Consider the following 23825-nt stretch of genomic DNA (forward strand, 5'->3'; position numbering starts at 1 on the left):
AGACATTGCACTAGTAAGTAATACAAAACGATATCGTATACAACTTTAAATATAAAAACTGTGTACAATGAAATATAAAACTGTATCTATAATTTGATTATCATTAATCTTAGAGAGATTCGCTAAGGTTCTTGTGTACAATCTCTATCTCTTCCTGAAAAATAAGCTGATTACTTGATTACTACCTCTCACACAATTTTTTTTAACTCATATCTAAATAATTAGTAACAGATAAACTTTAGCTTTACTTATTGAAACAGATAGTATATTATATACGAAACAGAGGAGCCTCATCACGGCGTTCGCATGTCATTGCACTTGTGTCAAGGGTCTCTACGGGATTATGACGATGAGAGAGAAAACCGCGGAGTTTATATTATCGTAGAAGCAAGTGGTGTAGTCTTATAAAACATCACATCAATAAGTCCACATCAAAGAGACACGTCTTTTCCGTGTTTCCTCATCTATAATTGCACATCATGACAAATTAATTGGCGTTCTGGCCTGTAACTTTATTGTAATTAATATGCTTGCAGCATAAGTCTTTATAATTGCTCGTTTGATGTGTACATTTTTTGATACTGGTGACTGGTCCATATAGTGCATACACAGCTTGGCATTAGTTCTGCACAGATATGAGAATACGTCTTTTTGTCAGTACAAAAAGTCCAACAGAAAAATATATTTTCGACTCGAACCCGCGCTAAGAAGAGTTTGCCGAGTTCCTCAGTCAAAATACACATTACCTCTAATCTACTCTATTAATCAGTTATCGCCTACATTCGCGTATGACTTTATCACATGATTTACGTCTTTATATAATTTACGAATGTTCACCGAGTTTACTAAGATTACGTATCGTAATTAATCTTTTAACAACGCCGTCAGTCTCACTCGCGTTCATATTTTTATCTCGTTCTTCATTATCATGCGTAAAAAAAAATATATAATAGTGTCGTAGCTTTAAATATGTAAATATGTAAATAAAATATTATTCAACTTCAATAAGAAATACATATATTATCATTATTATTTTTCAAAAGAGGAATTTTTTTTTTATACGCACGCGATCATTTAAAATACAAGTATAATAACGGGCGACTAACGGCGGGTTAAAATAAAATATACGAACGGAATCGATTCGACCGCTTCGGGACTACACCACCGCAAAGGGGAAGAGCACACGCTTCTGCGGGTGTCGAGCAGCGGTTATTCCGCGAAAGCCCTCGTCGGCCGACGTTTCTTCATCCGCGTTTCTCTGCCTCACTGCGTGAGCAGCCTTCGACGAGTGGCCGAAACCGCGTAAGAAGTGGCGTCGCGGCGTTCCTCGTACATCTCGCGGCTCTTTTCTTTTCTCCTTCAATCTCTCAGAATCGCTGGACTCGCAGTCAAGGTCAAGGTCGGTGGTCAGGAGGCGAGAGTAGTCCTATGCCAGGAGGCATGTTGCTGCTGCTGTTGCTGTTGCTGCTGTTGCTGCTGCTGCTGTTGCTGCAGCAACTGTGAATGCAGTGGTTGCTGCAGCAACTGTGAATGTAGTGATTGCTGTTGCTGTTGTTGCTGCAGCTGCTGCCTCTTTTGACTGCAAATAAAAAATAGGATTGCATTTTATTACTTCCGTTGACAATGCGAATATTGGTATATGAAGATATCGTTATTTTAGACTATGTGTGTTGCAAAAAAAAATATTATTCGAGATATAGGGACAAATCCGTAGTACAATCGGACAGAAGAAGGGAGTGATTTCTTGTACAAGATTAAGTCAGAAATTGTTTTCAAGAACACAAAGTTTGAAAAATCGCGAAATACACGTACATACATTTCAATTAAGATATGGTTTATGGAAAAATACTGTAAACGTTATCATGTTTACATAATGTCCACGCGACTTTACGAGTGACAGAATTAAAAAACATGTAATATAGATACTTAGTTTTTTTAGTGAAAAAAAATCCTATCTTCGGTCAAAGCGGATCTTAGTGTTTAAATATTCAGTGCATTTTATTTTATTAAACGAGAAATTGTTTACAATAAAGCTTCAGGCGAAAAAAGTTTGTTCCGCACTTGCAACTTATTTTGTATAAAAAAATCATTTCTCCAATTATACTAGTTTTTTCCTCCCACCTTGTATTTACGTAATTTTCATAACGGAATATAATTATTATTAAAATATAAAAGATCAATTAATTATATTGTTAAAGTATAGAATGATCAATGGAAACATGAAATTAACACATACTGAAAAAAATATAAATCTTAATACATATTCGAATAGTAAACATTCATTTACAGTAAATAAATATTTATTCGATAAAAAAATAATATAATAGTTAATACAAAATAATGACTTTTATATCAATCATATTTACATTTAGTAAATATTTATTTAGGACTATATTCAAACAAATATTTATTAAAATTTAGTTTTTTTTTAACATAAGAAAGGTGCAGAAGCTTACATTTAACGTACGTAAAACGAATATAAACAATTGAATGTTTAATCATTCAAACTACTATTTATATATTGTTCATAAACAACTTGACTAGTTTTATCGCAAATAACGAATAAGTTTCGGATTGCCGACGTGTTTTTTTCCTCGGACGCGCACGTGTTCGGTACACTGCTTCTTTACGAAATCAGTTACGAAATCACGAATGTGCGGAATTATGCGCATACTTTTGCGAGGCCCGATATTTACGAGGATAACGCGGGCGTAGTACTTTTCCTGCTGGAAGCGACAAAATAATTCTGGAAGATGCAAAATGCGACGTTTCACCGTCGCGTCTCGATCGATCTCTCTGCGCATAATAGACACGCACGTGTTGCTACAGAAATAATATCGTCGAATAAATCATTCAGTACGAGCGTCACGATGTCCACGTGAGCGTGATTACGAGACATGGATTAGTAATTATAACGGAATGCAAAATTCGTGACGGTGGTTTAACGCCAACGTAATTTATTCAGCTGCGCAATTCAGAGATTGATGTATTTTTGTTGACGACGCGATGATGTACGTCAATACATCACCGATAACGAAGTTTGTTATTGTACGAACGTCACAATTCACACAATTAATTCATATTTTTAGTAACGAAATACACTCTCTTCGATGTATGCATGTATAAGATAAAAAAACACAGATAGAGTTTTCAAAATAAATATATACTAAAAAATAATTTACTAAATTTTAATACATATTTCTTCAAGCAGCACTAAATAAACATAAACTTATAAGAGTATAGTGTTTATTCAATAAAACAAAATAATATTAAAATCAAATATTAATTGTCTTCATATCAAATATTTTTTTAATTAAAATTTAATTTTTTTCAATGTAGCGTTTTTTCAGATTCTAATTATTCAGGAGAGTTAAAATTTCTCGAGGAATAATTTTCCTCGCGGCAACTGCGTACACTTCATTGTCGACCCTATGGAAATTTCCTAGCCATTATTGTCGTCGTGAGACGGCTGACAGCCGTACACAAAGCTCTTTATAATTATTATAAGCAGTTTAAGAAACAGATTTTTTTCAAGCGAGGCTCTTGGCGCAGTTAGCTCGAACAGTTGTCCAAGTCTATTAAATTTCAACGTCCACGCCGCAGATGTCCGTGGTCGAATACATGTTGCGTTTTGCGATTGATATCGCAACAAATATCCCTGTGTTAGTAGCCGCGACCACGTTATCGCGGCTGGACGCTACGTGCACGCGGGAGAGATCAATTAGGACGCACCGCTTAATTAAGAGCACTTTTCCTACATCATAATGCAACAATAAGCAAAGGTAATCGGAACAATTACTCGCACGCGACCTCGACGCTGGAAGTCGCGCGCCCGTCCGCGTTACCCTGGCCATCGGCATATGGAGTGTTCTCACGGTGGAAAAGAAATGCTCGAAAGAAATATAGTAGAACGGCTTAGAAAGATAAGGGAGAGACTCACCTCCTTCCGTAATACACCGCCAACAGACGACGCATCGCACATATAAGATACGTAAACGTTTTCTCCTCCCGAGCTACAAATCTCTCACGCGGTGACGAGAAACAATTACTTTCTTTAATCATCGTCTTTCGTTTTGCGCTGAGACACAATATACATTTTTCTCGTAATTGCAATATCTACATGAAAATCCACAACTGCAGATCATGGAAATCCCCGCAGCAATGCATCGCTGCGAATTGTGTGTTGTATGGTATGTGAAAGGAAACGGCTTTGCTGAAATATTTAAAGATGATATGACAACTCTGAGAATATTTTTGTTAAACAATCATACTAATTATGCAGGGCACTCACAATCTGATGGCTAGAATGTCAAAACATTCTCCAACATTGTTATCAGTAACTTCCTACACAGTTATTTTGATGTTCTAACGAAACTATTCCCAGATCTGTATCTAATAGCTAAATATTTAGTTAATTCAGTAAAACCATATAGCTTCTGTGTAATGGAACTGAACCACGTATCTGCTAACAGAGCTGTTGGTTTGAAATTCGAACAGCAAAGTGAAATTTAATTGTAATTCAGGTATGGAATATTCAAAAATAACAGACAGTCCTCTCAGCGAGATCGTTACACCGGAATAACGAATTGATTTCTCTCTCACCCCCGCGTCTGTTTCCGATCACCCAGCCGTTCGCTCACGAGAGGGTTAAACCCCGGTGAAATTTTTGCCTCCAGCATTTCCCTTTTATCCGCAACCCTCCGCGCTTTCGAATTTCCTGGGTCTGATCAATAAACGATTGTTGCATACGTTGCTGCAATATTGTTAGAGCTGCACTGTAATTATTTTATTGGAGCCAAAATGTTATACGGTTAGTGGAGATTTGCGACTGAAATGTGTCGTTAAAGAGCTTTTATTATATAATATTAGGTGTATAAATAAGTTTCCGCCGTTTCTTACGACCGACTGCTGCCAACCGAAGGTTGGCACAAAAAGGAGGGAGTATGCGTTTCACCGAAGCGAATCGGTTGTTACCGAACATCTTTGCAACTACAATATATATTCTTATCAACTTTTGGCTACAGACTTCTTATTGACCAAGCTTGTTCATCAAAAATTGGGCATTTATTGTGAAAGAACGGTACCTAATGTTTTTATTCGAAGTATTTTCCATCGCTAGCCACTACTTTTTCCCATCTTTCTGGTAATTGATGGATTCCACGTAAAAAAAACAAAAAAACGTCGAAACTACGTTCTTTGTCTTCGACGTCAAATTCACCGTTCTTAAACTTTTGAAACCACTCACGGTAACTTCTCTCACTTAAGGCAGCCACCATATGCTTCTATAAGCAATCGATGCGCCTCAGCTTTCTTCAAATTAAAGAAATAAATCAAAAGCAAATGACGCTTATTCGGCTCAAAACTCGACATTTCCACGCGAAAAAAGATATATGATGCTAATACAAAATCGCTAATATTTCAAGGTTAAGGCCATCACACGTACGAAAATTTTAGTAGTAATCGTAAGGTTTTAAGCAAATCGACCAGTCACAATCAAGATTACGATCTCACATTTTATACGCTAAACTGTGATTGGCCGATTTGCTTAAGACCTTACGATTACTACTAAAATCTTTGTACGTGTGATGGTCTTTATGTTGTTACCAGATGTCCAACCTTACGATATGACGTTTTACAGCAGACAATTTTATAGAGATAGATAATATAGTTTATTGGCCAACCTTGCAGTGTACAGCCATTTTACATAGTAGTGCGAAAAAAGAAAAACGGTAGATGGCGCTTGAATGAGAATACATAGGATAAAATAAACCGCGCAGAATGGAACTAACTTAAACAAAGGTCAAACACTTTTGTACTTAAGGAGAATTATAACTAAATAAAGTTGTATAAGACTTAAAGATTTGAAGATATGAGAGAGAGTATAACAAAACAGTACAGTATTTGCTTACATACTAACTTACTTACTAATTTAAATGCTATTATAACAGAAAATATTGCTTATCAAATGTACAGTTATATATCTAATTTACAGTCAAAAATATAATCTGTTAATATTTGAATTTCCTCTGATTTCAGTCTTTTAAGTATTGGAAACTTATTTATACTCCTAATAATTTACCCATTGTTTATCGCATTGACTCCTAATGCTCTTCTTTCTAAATGTTAATTGTAATCGTTTGGGTGATCCAACAAAATTATTTTAGATCTATACTATATTTAGTAAAATTATATACTTTTCGTGTAGTCTAGGATTATCAACGCACTACGATACGAACGTTTATCGTATAGGGTCACATCATGAACAGACTTGGAGATGGGTGGTGCTCACCTCTTACCCTCCATATTTTTCGGACGGGATTTTGGGGCTCACGCGAAAAGTTTACGCGCTTCTGGGGAGAGAAGAAAGGCTTGGGGTATTATTTCTATGCGCCGCCTCTCATAATTAACGGTCACGCTGCGGTTGTTCGTAATCCCGACGAATTAAACGACGCGCAAGGGGCACAAAATAGACGGGACGGTTGAAAGTTGTGCGCGCACACAAAGTGAAGCGCCTCTCGCGAGTTGTTCTCCCCTCCGCGAGTAAGCGAGCGAGCGAACGAGCGAAACTTTTTTACGTCTGACTCGCGTCGGCGACTTCTCCTTGTATAATGAGACGCAACGGTGAGGACGCTCTCCTCACGCGTACATTCAATGACGATAATCTATCCGCTGCTCGCTCGCTATACGATTTGAAATATAGATGGCCGAGTTTCAGAGGCGCCGTGAACGATCCCGTCTCGTCTCTCTCTCTCTCTCTTTCTCGTTCTGAAATGAGTACGGCGACTAACATATGAAATATGAATTCCCGATCGAAGGCGCTCCAGAACTTCGGACTTTATATGTCCGACACGCAGGAGGGACTCTCTGGTTATCTTTCCCTCTCTCTTTCTCCCTCTCTTTGTTTCTGTCCTCTAAATGTATACACGGATAGGGGTGAATGAGTTCGATGTCGACGGGACTAGATTGTGGATTACTGTCGCGAACACGTTATTCGCGTTCGTCGAATAGGACTTGGCTCGTACAAATAAAATTCGCTCATGCGAGGAGTAACATCTTGAGCGGGTTTTCCTTCCTCTTCTTTTCTAAAGAAGGCATCACGGCTATGTTGATAACAGGTCGTTTTTCCTCTTTTTTTTCCCTTTTTTGTCCCTGCAAATTATGGTTTTCTTACGCGCCGTATCGATCCTACTCCACTCTAACATATACGCATGTATAGATGTTGTTCCTCTCAATGATATATTTAAATCACATGCCGTGCAACGAATATCGAATATGTCAGGTAGTCGAATATGCAAGTATACAGCGTAGATGGTATGAGAATATTTAATATCGCCTTTACGATTCGATAGCTTTGTTATTAATGCGGGCGCTCCCGATTAAACTTTGCATACCCGAAGTGACCTGTTTCATCCTTTTATAGGCATCAACGGTGATAATACAGACGTATCGGCACTCATGAAATATTAAGCCAACCGATAGTGTGAACTATAATTTCTCAGCTATAAAACGAACAACTCTCTTTATTAGGAAACATCGATTCTACGTGAGAAGCATCGAAAAATTGATATAAATATTCATATAATCCCTGGTAGCTAGCTCGTTTATAGTGGTCTTCGCTTATTACCTGCAGAATTCATTATATATGTAATATATAAACGAACAAAAATTATCGCACTCATATAAATCTGAAACTTCAATATCTCACACTGCATAAATTTGCATAAAACTTTTTATACCTTTGAGGTGTGATTACGATATATGATACAGTTATATGTAATACAGTTACGTGAAAAAAGCTGAATTTTCTCAATATTTGATAAAATATTATGAAAATGTAACATAACTTCATGTTTCACATTACATTTTACTTGATATCTGAGAATTTTCTCTCTGAGACACATGACAAAGCATATTGTAAATTATTCGTCTACATAATCTGTTTAAAATTCATAATTCATTACGAGATATATCGTTCAAACATAACGTTAATTCTGAATTTGAAATTAATATAAGACTACTGTTTTTTTTTTTTTTTTTCATAGTTGAACTTGTATACACTTTTGGAACTTAAAGTGAGATCGGTACAGACATGTTTAATATTTGGCGAAGATGGGAAAGAGAGTTTTAGTGCAGAAAAAAAAAAAACCTACAATTTTCGCTCTTTCATATCTTTGTTCCTCAATTGCACGTCTATTTTGAGCGATAATTTTATAAGAAATAGGCGCAGCAAAGCAACGAACGAGAGAGATTGTGCCTAATAACTTCTCCCGATTCTCGTGAAAGTTTGCACACGTGCTGGCGATCACGTTCAGCCTGGAAGAAGTTCCGAACTTTATTTGGGGAAGTTAGTGCGCACACGTGAGAGAGAAATATGTACACGGAATGGTTGCGGCCGCGTGACTGACACTGAAATTTTGATGAGGGCTCGGAGGTAAGGCTCGGATGTAAGAACATTCCTACTGGGCGAATGTCGGCCGAAACTTTTGTGCCATTTACCCTAAAAACGTCAGTGAGCTGGGTCGCCGTGCAGACTTCCGACTGGGAACTTTTCCCCGTTAATGTAAATTTCTTGCCGCGAATCAGTTAATACGGTACAAAGTTCAAGGACATTTGTTGATTGAGAGATAAGTTTTGTTTGTATTATATTGAACGATTCCGTACCTCTTTGTGTTCCATCGTTTATCATACTGAATTAAACGAGTTGTTTATTAATACAGTGATAATAAAGATCACAAGTCAAATATATATATCCCAGTATATATACAATTCAAATTATATTATAATTACGTGTGACATATTTAAACCATGCACTGAATAACTATTATTAGACGAGAGAAAGAAAGAAACAAGTATTTTGTATTTTTTATGACTGCAATATGTCATATAATTATGTTTTTTCGTAATAATACAATGTTTATTACATCAGAAATTACGCAAGTAATTTTTCAATCTTAAATGCAGATACGCGATAAGAGGCAACACCCAAAATTGCATCTATTATACCTCACTATGAACACCGTTTTTCCATTTTCGGTTGTGATTAAATCGAGATTAGATGATTATTGAGGTCATCTGTTGATAAGCTAAGTACTTTTTCTCGTGTCACTGATCGTCTTTCGAGCTAAGTGTTCATAGTGTGAAGTAAAATAAGGGTCTCTTAAAAAAAAAAACCATGTGTCATTGTCTAAATTATTTTGTTTAAATATTGTTCGCTTTCAATATCCGGGAGCGTTTATATGTATATATGTATGAACTTGAAGGAAATATTTAAACAATTATTAATATCATTTATACTTTATATATAAAGAGAAATATTGAATATTTATTATATATAATAAATATTAATATGTACACGTATATTATTTTTTAATAAATTTATAACAATTAATACAAATGTATAAAAAATATATAAATATATTATACGTATATAACAATTTAAAAAATAAAATCAAAACAAAGAGCATACAGCCACAGCGTTAATTATAATAAGCGAATATGTCTTTTATTTAAAATATACGTTAAATTTGTCTAGAGGTTTCGGTCTATTTTAGACCATCATCAGTAAAAATTATTACAATTAAAAATATTACAAGGTCATATTATTAAGAATGCAAGAGTATAATTCCGCAATCTGTTGTCTTCGCATTTTTTATAAAATGTTATTACGTGCTTGTTCCATATTAGTCGATCGAAATTGGCAATCTTTTTGTATTGTTTAAAACCATTTTTTTAAACGTCAAGTGCTTCTAACATTTATCAATTTAATGAATGTTCTATTTCCTTTGTTTGTAGAGAATTTCCAAATGCTGTGATAACCTGATTAGAATCTTCTGTTAAAAGTGGCAATTGACGGACCTCATAGATTTTATTTTTGTATTTTATTTTATTTGTGAATCGTATGAAGGATCTTAATCAAATGATCATTTAAAAATCATTGACGTTTAAAAAAACGGTTTTAAACAATACAAAAGGATTGCCAATTTCGATAGTGGAATAAGCACGTAATAACATTTTATTATAAAAAATACGAGGACAACAGACTGCGTTATTAATTATAATCTTGCGTTATTAATAATATGACTTTGTAATATTTTTAATTGTAATAATTTTTACTGATGATAGTCCAAAATAAACGTTATTATAACTACGACTATTCGTTCATTACAACTAGCGTTGTATGGCTGTATGCTCTTCGTTTTGATTTTATTTTATATTCTAAGCCACATAACATTTATCATTTAATTAAAAAAATATTTTTTCTCCAATCGTTCCCGATCATCGTTAATTCGCACGTAGAATTTAAATTAAGTTTTTACAAAAGAGTCAGATAGTATTGTCATGCTCGGTAAACTTGAGACAGCAGACTTAAAGCAAAAAGAACCTTTTCGAACATTTCGCGTACTTGAAAGCGTCGAGTACGTGCTCGCTAGTTTTCGTGCTGTAGTACGGATCCTAGTACCAACCGTGACACTACCGGTACTCAGCTCGTAACGACTCTTTGCAGCGACGAGGACGATCGATCGAGCCTCGAGGTGCTTTTGGTCCGCACGTGCGCAGATTACACTTCTCTCCTTCTCTCTCTCTCTCTCTCTCTCTCTCTCTGTCTTCTTCTACTTTCCTTTATTATCCTATTTCTCTTCATCCCTACCTCTTCTTCCCCACGTTCCTACTATCTGTCCTTCTCTGTTCTTCTCTCTGTGTCTATGCTACCACCACAACCACACGTCATAGCTCGTCGAAGTGAGCCTATAAGCCATCCTTCCATAGAGTCGCCTACGTTTTCACGTACGTGCACCCACACACACACATAAATACGCATGTGTACGCTCATGTACGTGTCGATATATACATCGATCCGAGGGTGGGCGATGTGGCTTCACGTGGCGGAGCCGAATGCCTCGCGAATCTTTTAGTACAAAAGAGGGTAGTGAAATACGTACGCATACGGCATAAGAAAAGCCACGTGGCCACGTCAACCTGACACGTGTATATGCCGGTCACCCTTGTTTGCAAATCGTCTTTCGCACATTATTCGATAATTCAATGTCAATCGCGAAGGTCAATCATCTTTCTTGTGATTCAATTTGAATTTATTTTCAGCGTGTACGTGACATGGAAAATATATCATGAGAAAGAGATAAAAGCAAGAGTCTAGCTGGATTATTGGATTTTTTTAATGTCTGGCTATTTCTGAAAATCTCGTGTTAAACGGATTTACCAACGTCTATAACACTATCTTTTCTTAGAAATATGGCCTCGATTTCTGCGTAAATTCTCTTCGCATTTAAGCGCACGATATTTCCTACAAAGGACGAACGCGCGATCCCCTTTGGTTTTACATCAGGCGATACACTTTTTTTTCTAATGAAACGATCCGCGTCACCCGCGATCAAGCTCACTGTCTTCAAATATTCTTCCTCGCTTTACAATCCCTCTTCGCTCATTTCATTTCTTTTATTATACTTTCATCGATCGTGCGGTCTCCGACATCGTGCGACGGTTGACGCAACGACGACGCCAGTGTCAAAGTGAAAGAGAAAAAAAGCGGTGGATGATAAGACACGTTTCTTCATTTTTCCTACGAGTTCGCTCGTGCGTTCACATATATATACGTACGTAAGATCGAGTACGCGTTGTCAAGTGTCTTCATCATTACCTTGTCACCGAAGACATAGAGCATGAACTGCACCATTCGTATCTCAGGTCGATATTCACAGTCGGTTCTTATATTTTAAAACCGTCTTATAAGCACTTAAAATTTTTAAGTGCTAAAATGTGACCATTCATAATTCGTGGTTCTTATTTTTATTTATCACTATCTTAAAACTCTTAAGTGATGTCTTAACATGCTATAATACGGCCCTCTGACCGGTATTCATAGTCGGTTTTAAGTAATAAGTGTAAGTACCTTGAGATGTTAATACTGCTCTCTGATTTACGCTACCTAAAGATTATACTTAAGACAGTCTTAAATGTAAGGTCTAATTATGAGTACCACCCTTTGATTGGTTCGTGACATCTTAAGACTGTACTTGAGACGAGTCTTAAATACAATAGTATATAGATATATCAAATGTGGCCAACGCACACACACAAATAAGAGATGGGGAGCGTGAAGACGATCAATCTTCTTCTCTTTCTAAGATATTGTGATAGATTGAATAGAAAGAGATAGAAACTAGTCTTTGCGTCCGATTTCTCTCATTCGTGTCGATCAATTTTATACAAGAATAGAAGAGTACAGTCTATGCTCTATTGGTCTTTGGTTGTCACAAACGCAGATTTCGCGCGGGGGCGATGTTAATCCGAGAAGCCACGTGGCGTACGTCAAGCGACAATACAGTACATGTAATTCTCGACCCTCAGACATAAGTCTCTCCGAGCGAATCTCCGCGAGCGAAAAGCTTATTGCTCGCGATGGACAATTGGGAAAAGAAACGATTGCTCGAAAAAAGCCATGAATCGTAATCGCATGTAACAGTAACAAACGCACCCGAAAGCACAAAGTACGCCTAGATGCGCCGAAATAGCTCATCTCGCATCTACAACCATACTTTGCGTCGGCTAAACATAGACATCGATCCACGAAAGATTCCACGCCGGTCGTTCTATGGCGAAAATCTCTGAAAAAAAGAAAGCGCGAATAGGTATATATTCGTCGCAAAGTAAACGTCAATCCGATCTCATTTATGGATTATCGAGCAGACATCTTACAAATTGTTGAACGGAATCAGAGCTGTTGACATAAAAATTTATTGGGTTTGTATTGGTTCACATCTCTCCAAAAATTTAATCTGAATAATTGAAGTTTTACATGGATTTAATAAACACGACAGGCGATATAATTACAGATAATCGTGCATTCACGTTAATTATAGCCGGTATATCTGATTTTCTCGTAACTGCGCGTGCAATTTTCGCGTATGCTTGGAATTAGAGGGACGCATTTAGCGGCGAATGAACACAAAGAACACAGGCCATTGTTCACGCTGTGAGAATGTGCGTGCATTGATCCGCGAGAGCGCGGCCGTGTGTGCTAATGAAGAAGTACGAATCTCTGCGTCGCGTCGCGTCGCGTCGCAAAGAACGATGGCACGTGGTGCGCACGTCGTGTACCCGTTCCGCTTTGGCTCTCTCATTGCGTAAATATTCTACTTCAAGGTCGCGTGACAACGTTCGCGTCGTCAACCTGGTGATGAGCGGATTTCCCGACGATCGATGTCCGATTTCCTATTTTCATTATTTAGCACCGCACGCGAATGTCCGACGCCGAGTCCCGACACGCATTAAACATGTATATGGCTACCTTTTATAAAAACTTAGAAGCGGACGCGGCGCCGTGTCCCTCTGCTTAAATAAGAGATGAAAAAGGCTCCGAGAGTACATCGTTAATGAATAGTACGACGAACGCGAACAATAGAACTTTTTAGCGAGGAAATTGTAGGTGGTGAAAATTGTTCTCAGAGTTTTGCACGAATTGAAACACTTTTTTAAAAAATATACTGAAGAAGTTTATACACATACATATATTTTCTTAATTTTGTTCCATATATATGATCATGAATTTTAAAATATTTTAAAACTTCTAAGATCTCTCACATCTCACAATTTCTGAAAAAATATTTTAAACTTTCTTTAGACTCTGTAAGATTTTATCAAAAATTATATAGAATGAGAAGCATCATGGAACATATATTTCGTAATTCACGTAAGTATATGTAAAATTTTAGAAGAGACGCAAACTTTCTTGGCATTTCTGAAAATGTCGTGAAATTTGTACAAAAAGTTTCCTGACAGGTTATAAAATTATTTATAAATTATGAAAAAAAATCTGAAATTTACATAAATATATTCTGGAAAATGATATGAAATGTTCTGAGAAAAATTGTCATCAAGACGTAAAAACGAGGAACGCTTCGTCTCGATCGATTTTCTTTCGCCTATCTGACCTATCTTTAACTCATTTATCCTATATGCGTCCGACGACGTGACGTATTCGTCACAGTCTCAACTACAATTCTTGATTCCGTCGAACGAATTTAGATTACCGTGCATCGAGTTCACCGTCCGTCCGACAGTCGTTACTTTCGTTCACTTTGAGTTCTCTCGTTCCGCGTCCTATTCTTCGGAAGCGATGGAACTTGGCGGCCAACTTTCTCCCGAAGTTATCTACATTATACGATTGTTGTAATTTTACTTCCTGTGGATAGCTATAAGTTGAGTTCTTTTCTAGGAAGTATTAACCTTCATATTGCTAGTACATTCCTCGATAATACATATTTCGGCTTCGCGGATGATCGATACTTTCTTGTCGAGCACACATCGGCGTCGGAATATAAATTGTATGGTTCTTTTTCGCTCTTAATATCCGTTTTTATCGATGTAGATAATTAACTTTAATCTTAATTTAATTTACTTTTTCAAGGAATTAGAAAAGGTTTTTCAAACAGTGTAAATTAAACACCGAGATTAAAACTTAATTTACATTGGAGTAGAAATAGGCACAAGTTATTAAACCTTCTCTCATATTTGTCTCTTTATGCAATTGAAAAAACAATTTTGTGTTTTTATTGCAAACTGAATTTTTCTCTCCCGAACTATCCTAAAATAGGTTTGAAAATTTAGTGTTATCACCCTTTCGTACGGACGCGGAGCGAATTAACGACGTATGCGCACTTCCTACTGATCATCGATCCGCTTTTAAAGGGGCGTTCACATTGGTGATATACCTTACGGCTGACGTTGGCGGGGAAGTGCAGGATGGGAAAGAGACAGTATAGAGAAGGGGTCTCCCCGTGGCAGTCCCAGGGGACCAATGACCCCCGGGCTTGATCACTGTGTCGCGATGCTCTCGTCATTGACACAGCCGACTTTATAAGCGATACCGTAAACTCGACAGCTCCGGATCGCGAATGTTCGAAGCGAAATTATATAAAGCTATAGGCACGAGAAACGATGAGCAAAAGGCAACGAGAGAAGTGGATAGAGGAAACGAGCTGGAGAAAGTGAGGTAACGACGAGACTGGACAGAAATAGGAGAGGCGGAAGGAAGAACGCCGAATGAGAAGAGGATGGAAACGTATCGAGAAACTGAGAAGGGTATAAAGAAAAAGAGTGGAGGATAGAGATGAATAGAAAGAAAAGGGAAGAAGAGAACGGCAATGAGCTACTCTCCGTCCAGCGACTTTTTCTTCCTTTGACTTTAAGTCGTCCTCCTCATCTCTCTTTCGGTTTCACTCGCGCTTCTTGATCCCTCTCTCTCTCTCTCTCTCTCTCTCTCCCTCCCCATTCGTTTCCCGATCCTGTCTCCCTTTCTCGTGTAGTTTCTTTCTCTCCTTGCGGCGGGAACGTGGGCGTGGACGTGGGCGAGGTGAATCTTCAGGGCCGGCAAGCGTCGGCCGATCCCGGATCGCACGTCTCGTAAATCGTGCCGGCTCTCGAAACTTTTCGTCGACAGCTACGTCCCTGCCGATCCAATTCTATGGCGGGAGATCTCGGATTCCATCGTAGAGTAGGACAGAATCGGGCACGGGAGTGTGCAATATTCCACGAGAAAATATCGCCGGCTATTATCGTAGTTGGACAGGCGGATGCGTGTGAATTTGATTTATTCGATCACGATCGAACACACTGTGTGAATTTATGAAAAAATCAACCGGAGAAATTTCAAATTGCAAATTTTTAGCTGTTAAATTTGCAATGTCGAATTATAACCTAATTTGAGTTACTTTTTACTTTCTAAAGGTCGCCACACTGTTTTTCTCTTTAATATATCATTAATTTAATTGGCATAATGAAGTTAAACAACTTAAATTGAGAAAATGTATAAATTCGATTTGTTAAATAATAAATCAAGTTTAGTTTACTGAGTAATAGATTAAATTTGATACATCTCGATTAAATCCAAATCCGAATAACTTTATTAATTGTAAGTGCATACATTGATATGGACTTGTTCACTTCGAAGCTATCCACATAGAAATAAATTAATTTATTTACATTATAACACACATGAGAAATATAAAATTAACAAAACGTTATTTAACTCAAGGGATTAGGTTACCATCGATCGTTTGAAATTTAATAATGCTATTATATGGTATTCGGGTTTGAGATAAATATTTGGAATATTCGTTCAATAATTTAAGATTTATCGCATGTAAAAGTATACTTGATTGCATCTTTTCGCATAATTTCAGCGCAGACTTCTTACTTCACCATTACTATATAATTTTGCTTGTCGATATAATACGCTGTTACACTTATCAAGATCGCTTTATGGTTTGTTGCATCTACCGGCATGTGAATTAATTACGAGGACAGGGATGATGATGTGCGACCCTTCCTGCTGTTTCCTGCGGTATTGATTCATTCGTTACATCATTGAAAACAACACTAGAGCTGTCTGTTTTTTTAATTATCGCTCGATTAGTTGACGTAGCACGATGCCGCGCGCTTTCTGCAACACGCGCAGAAAATCTTATCAACGGGTGATGTACATCCTGTTGATTTACAAAGTTGCACGACGAATACTAATCGAAGCGATACTCCGAGACATATTTTCAGCTGAACTCTTTCTGCGACGGTTGCCATGTGAAGAATGAACGGGATTATGCAAGAGAATTATGCAAGAAGTGCTGCCGTATGGGCAAATAATAGAAAAAATATTGTCGTTACACGATGCGCTTAATGTAACTTCATATCGAAGACATATGATATCGCCTTTTGCTTACATAGATAAAGCGGCGGTTCTTCTCAAGCGGCATTTCTCACACGCGTATGCTCTTTCTCTATTTTATTGTAATATAAAATCATATTTTACTTTTTATGTAAATAGGAAACATTATTTTGCTGAAGTATTTAAAAATTTCGCTAGATACACAGATCTGAAAATAATTTTATTTGACCATCAAAATAATTATATATAATGCTCGAACTATAAGTTGCTAGAATGTGAGAACTTTCCAGCATTATTGTTAACATGCTTGAACTTTCTACATAATTATTTTGATATTTTAACAAAATTATTTCCACATATATATATGTATATGTATCTAGCTAAATATTAAGTTATTTCAACAAAACCGTACCTTCTGTGTACACATAATTTATACTAAAACACGTATATTTGCTCAAACCGAACTGCTGCGGACATTTGATATTCGAACTGCAAATTAAAATTTAATTGCAATTTACGTCTGAATATTCAAAAATAATAAGAATACCCGGAACAATCCTCTCGGCGAGATAGCTGACACCGGAATAACGAATTGATTTCATCTCTCTGCCTCGAATGTTCGGCTCGCGAGAGGGTTAAACCCCGGTGAAATTTTTGCTTCCTGTCCAGAGCATTTCCCTCCCTCTCTCCGGGACCCTTCGCGCTTTCGAATTCCCCGTGCCCGATCGATGAATGTTCGTGTCGACGTCACACACAACGACGACGACGACGACGATGACGACGACGACGAGGGCCCTCCTCTAATGCCTCTCCCTCTCATTAAAGCCGTCCGTGTCCGCTTGCTGGCGGAGAGTAGCATCCTAATGCTATTTACACAAGTGCTCTGCCGTGGCGAAAGGGCGTTCGTTCGGCACCCGCGCCTTTCGAGGCCGTGCATGTACCGCACACGTATAGCGCTCTGGCTGGTGCTCGTGTTTACGTCGGGCAGATCGCGCGATCAAGCACCGTGTAATCCCAAACGCGAGAGAGACCGGGACTTTCCGGTCGGTCTTTCTTTGTCTCCTTCGAGCGACCCGCGACTATTAATTGCCGACGAAGTTTCTTGCGTTTCCTCTTGTCTCTCGAGTTTCATTAACGAGATACGAAGAGAGTTAATGCAAACTACTTTTCTCTGATGGTATGGCGAATCGATAATCGACAAATAACAATTTCCATAAACGCGACAAAAACAAGAAATTTTCGTTGGTCACCTAACGAGGTAAAAATCAATGAATTTCACGACTTAAATTATTTTGTATTCAGTTAAAACAGATTTGGTTATTAGGAAGATTTTGAAAGAAATTTCTATAAATTAAAATTGTTTTTTTTCACGTCGAAAAATATGTTTTTATGTTATACGAATATATATATAATATGAATACGTAAAACGATTAATTTTATCACAGCGTGACGTATACTTATATTTGCCCTGAATAAGGAAAAGGATAAACAAACTTGTCACTCTGATACATAGAATAAAACGTGATTCGAAGGACAAACGAGAAAGTGGCAGTCTTACACTAATAAAATTAATCCAAGGCTGATTAATCGAAGCAGCTTCCAAGCGATCTAAACATAATAAATGAAGCGATCCTTCACACGAATAACGACGTCGCAGACGTGTCCTTCCTGACGTGACCGTCGAAAAGAATTAGCATACAGTCACTGGATAACCTTATCCTTTCTACCCACGTATACTTATCGGTCCTTCGAATCTATACTCGCGCCTATGAATCCTAAATATGCGGACTTGCGCAATACCGACGCTTTTCCGTCGTCGCCGTCGTCGTCGACGTCGAGCTAGCAAATTGGACATGGGCAAACGAACGTAGGACGAGAAGCGTTGCCACGACCCAATTTCGCGTTGTGCCAATACAGCCGATCGAGGCGATCCTAATTAGAGATGCCTCGATCGTCAATTAGCTGGCGAGTATTTGTCGCAGGATCGAGAAGCTGGCGACTTCCTGATCACAAGATTTCCTTCGTGAGATAAACTGCGCATTTCGTGCGAGCGTTGCCAAAAACTTCGATATACCACAATTTCGAGGATTCTATTCTAAGCTTTAAGTAGACGACGTGTAGAACGTCGAAAGCTTCGTAAAATTTTGTAGACGGTGAGAATAAAGGAACTCGAAGAACCGGCCGTTTCTCTTCGGAAATGAGAGGCAAGTGGAAATTTACTGAAATATATAGCTTCATGTGGAAACTTTTGCTATCGCGTTTCGACTTATTTTATTTTATTTTTTTTTTTTTTTCCCACAAAGCGCTATTTCTGTTGCTAATTACGTTTAACGACGGTCATCAATCCTTCCCGCGACGCGACGCCTTCGCGGGAAAAGGTGTAGTAGATCATGCATGCTCGACCTGTCGACGTAGGAGGCGCGAGGGCGCCTTGTCGCGCACGGGCGTTCGATCTAATTTAAATATTTAACAGTGTCGATGTACGTACGACGTGCACGATCGGCTCGTTATAAGCCCGAGTGGCAGACCCGGTGTGGTGAGTTTGTTAGTCACGTCGCGGTATAGAGTTCGTCAGTCATTAAGATGCAAATATATGAGAATCCCGTCATCGTCGCGAATCGTCGATTTCACCTGGGTTCGGCGAATCAAACGGAATCGTGGAGCATGCAGCAGTCTCTCTCGTCCCTCGATTCATATTCATACAGATGTGACGAATCTCTCGGGTTAGACGGTCGATATAAAATGACACAAATTTCATCGTTTTACGGACCAGGGATATGTTTGCATGCGTGTGTGTGTGTTAATAACAGCCACGGAAGAGGTCGACGTGTATTTTCCGCGATCGCGCTGTACGTCGATTTTCTTCCAACGTCGTCGTGCTTTATCGTTTCTTTGCTCATCTGTCGCCTTCGTGGTCGCTCGATAGAGTCAACAGTATTGTTTTCGTGCACCCGGATCGTCACGATCGTTATTAAGGCCGACCTATTTGCGCGCGAGAGTACGCGGAGCATCGATGCCACTTTGTTCATTTTTTTTATTATGTTTCCTCTCCGTTCACCTCTTTCGCTCTAAATATATCCGAAGTGCCGGCCACTCGCTAGCATCCTCCGTGCGTTTTATCGGATATGTATCGCGCTCTGAATGAACGTTTGATTATATCAAATATTACAGTGTAATTTATATGATTAGATAACCCAGCGGGAGAAATATATGTAACTGTTATCAAAATTGACTTTATTCCGATTATTCTCGAGCAGCCTCGAATTCATCATTCGCTCGTAATTGTCCCAGCATTAATGGAATTGTTTACTTCGACGGAAAAGAAATGTAATTCGATTTAAAACTCATTAATTCAGTATTTTATCGAAATAAATTGTGTTTCTACAGAAAAATTTATATATATTCGAGATTTATTATATTATTATTTTAATTCTAAGAAAATATCTAAATAAAACACGCTTTCTCGAAAGCGATCAAGCAAGCTTTAGTCTTCACACCGAAATCTATTAGATGCCAATCAATATTTCCATGTCTCTGTTAAGAAAGTTAGGTATTTTTTATGTTATTGTATTTGACGCGTGCGCGAGCGCAGTGCACGATCAGTTCGTCCTTTTTCACTTGCTCGGCAGAGCTCGGGTCAGCACAAAGGAAATTTGAGACGGCAGTGCGAGGTGGAAGAGCGAAAAGCAAACGTAAAGATTAATGTTTACCTGCCAAATAACGGATGCCATAGTTGCGACTCGTCCGGCGAGCTTGCAGTAGAGCTCACTTCCGGCTCCTGCTTAAGCAGTCCGCTGCGTACTCTGAGCAAGGGCGAATAGTGATTGATGCGCGATCTGCCGCCGTTCGATAAGTCCATGGGCTGCGACGACGGCATCAACGTACAAATCGGCTTGCAACTGAGTTTGGGTCTGTTAGCGAAAACGTTGAACCCGCCGTCTCTCACGGCGCCATTACCGTTCGCCGAAGGAGACAGTCCTTTAATAACGGTGGTGCCGTTGACGACGGCGCTAGGTAGTTGCGACCGCGATTGTTGCGATCTGGAGACCGGGCCCTCGCCGTGGTCCAATACGTGCTGTAAGTGTGCCAGCGATATCACGAGCAGATCAGGATCCCGAAGGAGGTCGGGTCTGGTGAGTGCCTCGGGTAGCCTGAGTTCGGGTCTGCTGGCAAGTAACTTCGGTATCTCCGTCGCCGGGGCGGCAGCCAGACCTGGCAAATAGTCGCGAGGAACTAGGAGAGGATCGGGGATCAGATGGCCGACAGTCTCGATCAGTTCGCGAAGCTGTCTCGCCGGATCCAGAAATTTGTCAGTGCTGCTGGAGGTGGCGCAAATGATTTGATCTTGCTCCTGATGATCGGTCGAGCGGCCTCTCGTTCTGTCGACGGTCTTTTGATAATAAACGGCTTGGTTCCTTTGCCGTTGCCCGGTCTGCCACTCGGCAGACATCGGTCTCTTGGGCGCAGCACGCTCCGTCATCGCGAAAAAGGTACTGTGAATGTCGCCGCTGGACATTGGCCTGCCAGAATTCCTCACTTCTTGATTGTGAACGTTCAGACGTTCCTGGAAGCTGTGCTGATTAGTCCTTCTCGTATTTCTATCGACATTCGACGAGTGCACGGGTCGAGAAATGGGCTGATCGGCGCTTTGATCGGATCGGATTATCATTCCCTCCTTTGTCCTTTCATAGTCTCGCGGATCCGCACAGTTAGACGAGGCCAGGATGTTCTTGAGCGTTATTTCGCTCTTGGCATCCTCCGAGCAGGACACCGAACACGGCGGACTAGGGAGTAATCTCTCGAGATAAGCCGACGATGGTCTTCTGGACGCAGGAGAACAAGGAATTCCGCTGGGTTGCGGCGAGACTACTACAGTGCCACGGGATCGCAGCTCCTCCAGGACCTGCTCGTCGAAGTGCTCGAGATCTCGATATCCTGATCCTTTGCCTTTGGCTTGCGCCTCGCTGTTTTTACCAGAGCCAGTCCAGGCAGAATCGCTTTTAACGTTCTCCGGCAGAATTTTGCGATCCTCCTGATTGTTCTTGGTACTGTGCCCGTTGTAGTAATCCGCGTCAATACCGTCGTACGCCAGCGAATCCGCTTTCTGCTGTCTAAGGTCTTCCATAACTTGCGAGTCGCAATCGTCGTCGTCGTCGTCTTCTTCCTCGTCTCGGTCCTCTTCGTGAGGAAACTCGTCAATTTTCATTTCCGGATATACGTCGACCTTGTTGAAGCTAACGGTGCTTTCGGGCGATTCGACACGCTGCTTTATGCTCGGTGAGGTTGTTAGTTGACCGGAGACACTTTTGTAGCGGTAGTTCGGTATAATGATCGATAGACCTGGCAGATTACGAGGCGAACCGTCCAAGTTTGCATTCTTCAATAGCTTCTCGACGCATTCCGCCTGAGAATCGGGCGACCTGCTCGACGAAGATGCCTTTGAAGGTGGCCTCGCTGGCGGCACGATCGGATTCTTGCCGACCTCGGGTGTGCTCGCCTCATTTCTCATTATGGACACCGAGATCCCTGGCGTATTCCTTAGGGCTTTGAGGATTCTCGAGCTGTCGTAATCGAGCTTCGACGGATCGCCGGGCTCGTCTGGCGCTTCCTCTTCCTCGGCCGGTATGCTCGGCTGCCACGTGATGACAGATTCCGATCTACATTTCGACGTTTGACCGACGATGAAACCGCCGTCGGCCTCGGCGATTTTGCAGGAATTCGGAGTCGTCTTGGCATTACTCTCTGTTGAAAGAAGCCCGAGATTGTTCTCCATTTGGATCTTCGTGTCTTCCATCTCTTGCAAGCAACAATCTTTCAAGATTTTCTCTTCGTGCACCTCCAGCTTATCGTCAAACTCGCCGTCTTGATCGACGATTTCAGTCTCGTAACTAGATACGCTACTCGTTCGATCCTTCACGTCGAGCTCGGCGTCCTTGACCTGTTCAACGGACGGCTTCTCGTCGAGGACCTCGTAAGTCTTAGTGGAGTCTACCGGCAAGTCGGCACTGGGGGTATCAGTGGCGAGAACGGGCGAAGCTGTAGCATCTATCATGTTCAATATGTCCTGAATACCCGCCTTGTTCGATTTCTCGCTGCTCTCCTCCTCCACCGTCTCTTCACTGTCCATCTCTTGTTCCCTTTTCTCTTCATCCTCTTCTGTCACAGCGTTCTTCTCATTCCGTTCGTTACTTTCCTCTGTCCGCTTCGTCTCATTCGCCATCGCGTCCTTATTTTTCGCGTGGTGAACGACATTTTGATGCGCGCTCTCGGGAAGTTGCGATAGTTGCAGCAGTTCCAGCACGACGCGCGGCTGAAACAGCTTGTCCATCTGCAATCTCTGCAGGTTGATCCAGCCTTGACTATCCACACTGTTCAGAATAGATAGATCCTTTGGCTTGTTCTGCTCGCAATTCTTATCCTCCTCGCCGTTTTCTTCTCTGTCCTCGTTATCGTTAATTACCTTGTCGCTAGCTCCCAAGGGAGATGAATATCCTCGACGATTCGTCTCTTCATCGTACCCTTGCCTCTTTTTGCCTACGCCGTCGCCAGTAAGCAAACCGTTCGTCGTGCCGTTCGGCGAATATATTAGCGGATGGGAGCATCGAAGAGAGCTCGCCGTCGTGTTCGCCGGTTCTTGAAGGCATCGTTTGCCGTTCTCCTTCTCGTCGTTGGACGAGACCGAGGATGCCAGCGACGTGTCGGCCATGCCCGTCTTCTTGCAAGCAACCGCGTACATGTTGGACGTAGTGCGCGGTATCGAACGCCATCCTTGCGCGGTCTTGGTGAGTTTGATGCGATTACGTTTATCGTAGTCCTCGCATCTCACCTCGATGATCTTCTGTTCACGCTGCGACGCCCACAGGAAAATCGGATTGACCTTCGGTCGTTTCTCCTCGGGTTCATCCAGCGTCTCGTTTCGTGACTCTTCGTCGCGGACGCGCTTCTGATGTGCTTTCTGATGATTATGGTGGTGATGGTGGTGATGGTGATGGTGACGTCTTTGACGACGGGGCACTGTGCCCCACGCAGGGGCCCCGCTCATTACTCCATTCAACGAACGGTGATTATTCTGTCTCTCTCGTCCGACGGGATTGCTTCCGGTCTCTTCCGACTGCCGATGATCGATCGATGATGACTCGGGCGACAA

General features: G+C 40.3%; 1 protein-coding gene across 1 annotated transcript; it reads right to left on the reverse strand.

Moving 5' to 3' along the window:
* Positions 1-1073: 1073 nt before the first annotated feature.
* On the reverse strand, positions 1074-23825 carry LOC108775911 (uncharacterized). The gene is made up of 5 exons (XM_018542373.1): positions 22647-23825; positions 22444-22601; positions 21316-22332; positions 20389-21249; positions 1074-1579 (listed from the first exon to the last, which is right to left on the reverse strand). Exons 1-5 carry the CDS (start codon positions 23718-23720, stop codon positions 1408-1410), a joined length of 3282 nt encoding a protein of 1093 aa, XP_018397875.1. The 5' UTR covers positions 23721-23825; the 3' UTR covers positions 1074-1407.

The sequence above is a fragment of the Cyphomyrmex costatus genome, unplaced genomic scaffold (genome assembly GCF_001594065.2).
Source record: "Cyphomyrmex costatus isolate MS0001 unplaced genomic scaffold, Ccosl1.0 scaffold330, whole genome shotgun sequence".
Lineage (NCBI taxonomy): Eukaryota > Metazoa > Arthropoda > Insecta > Hymenoptera > Formicidae > Cyphomyrmex > Cyphomyrmex costatus.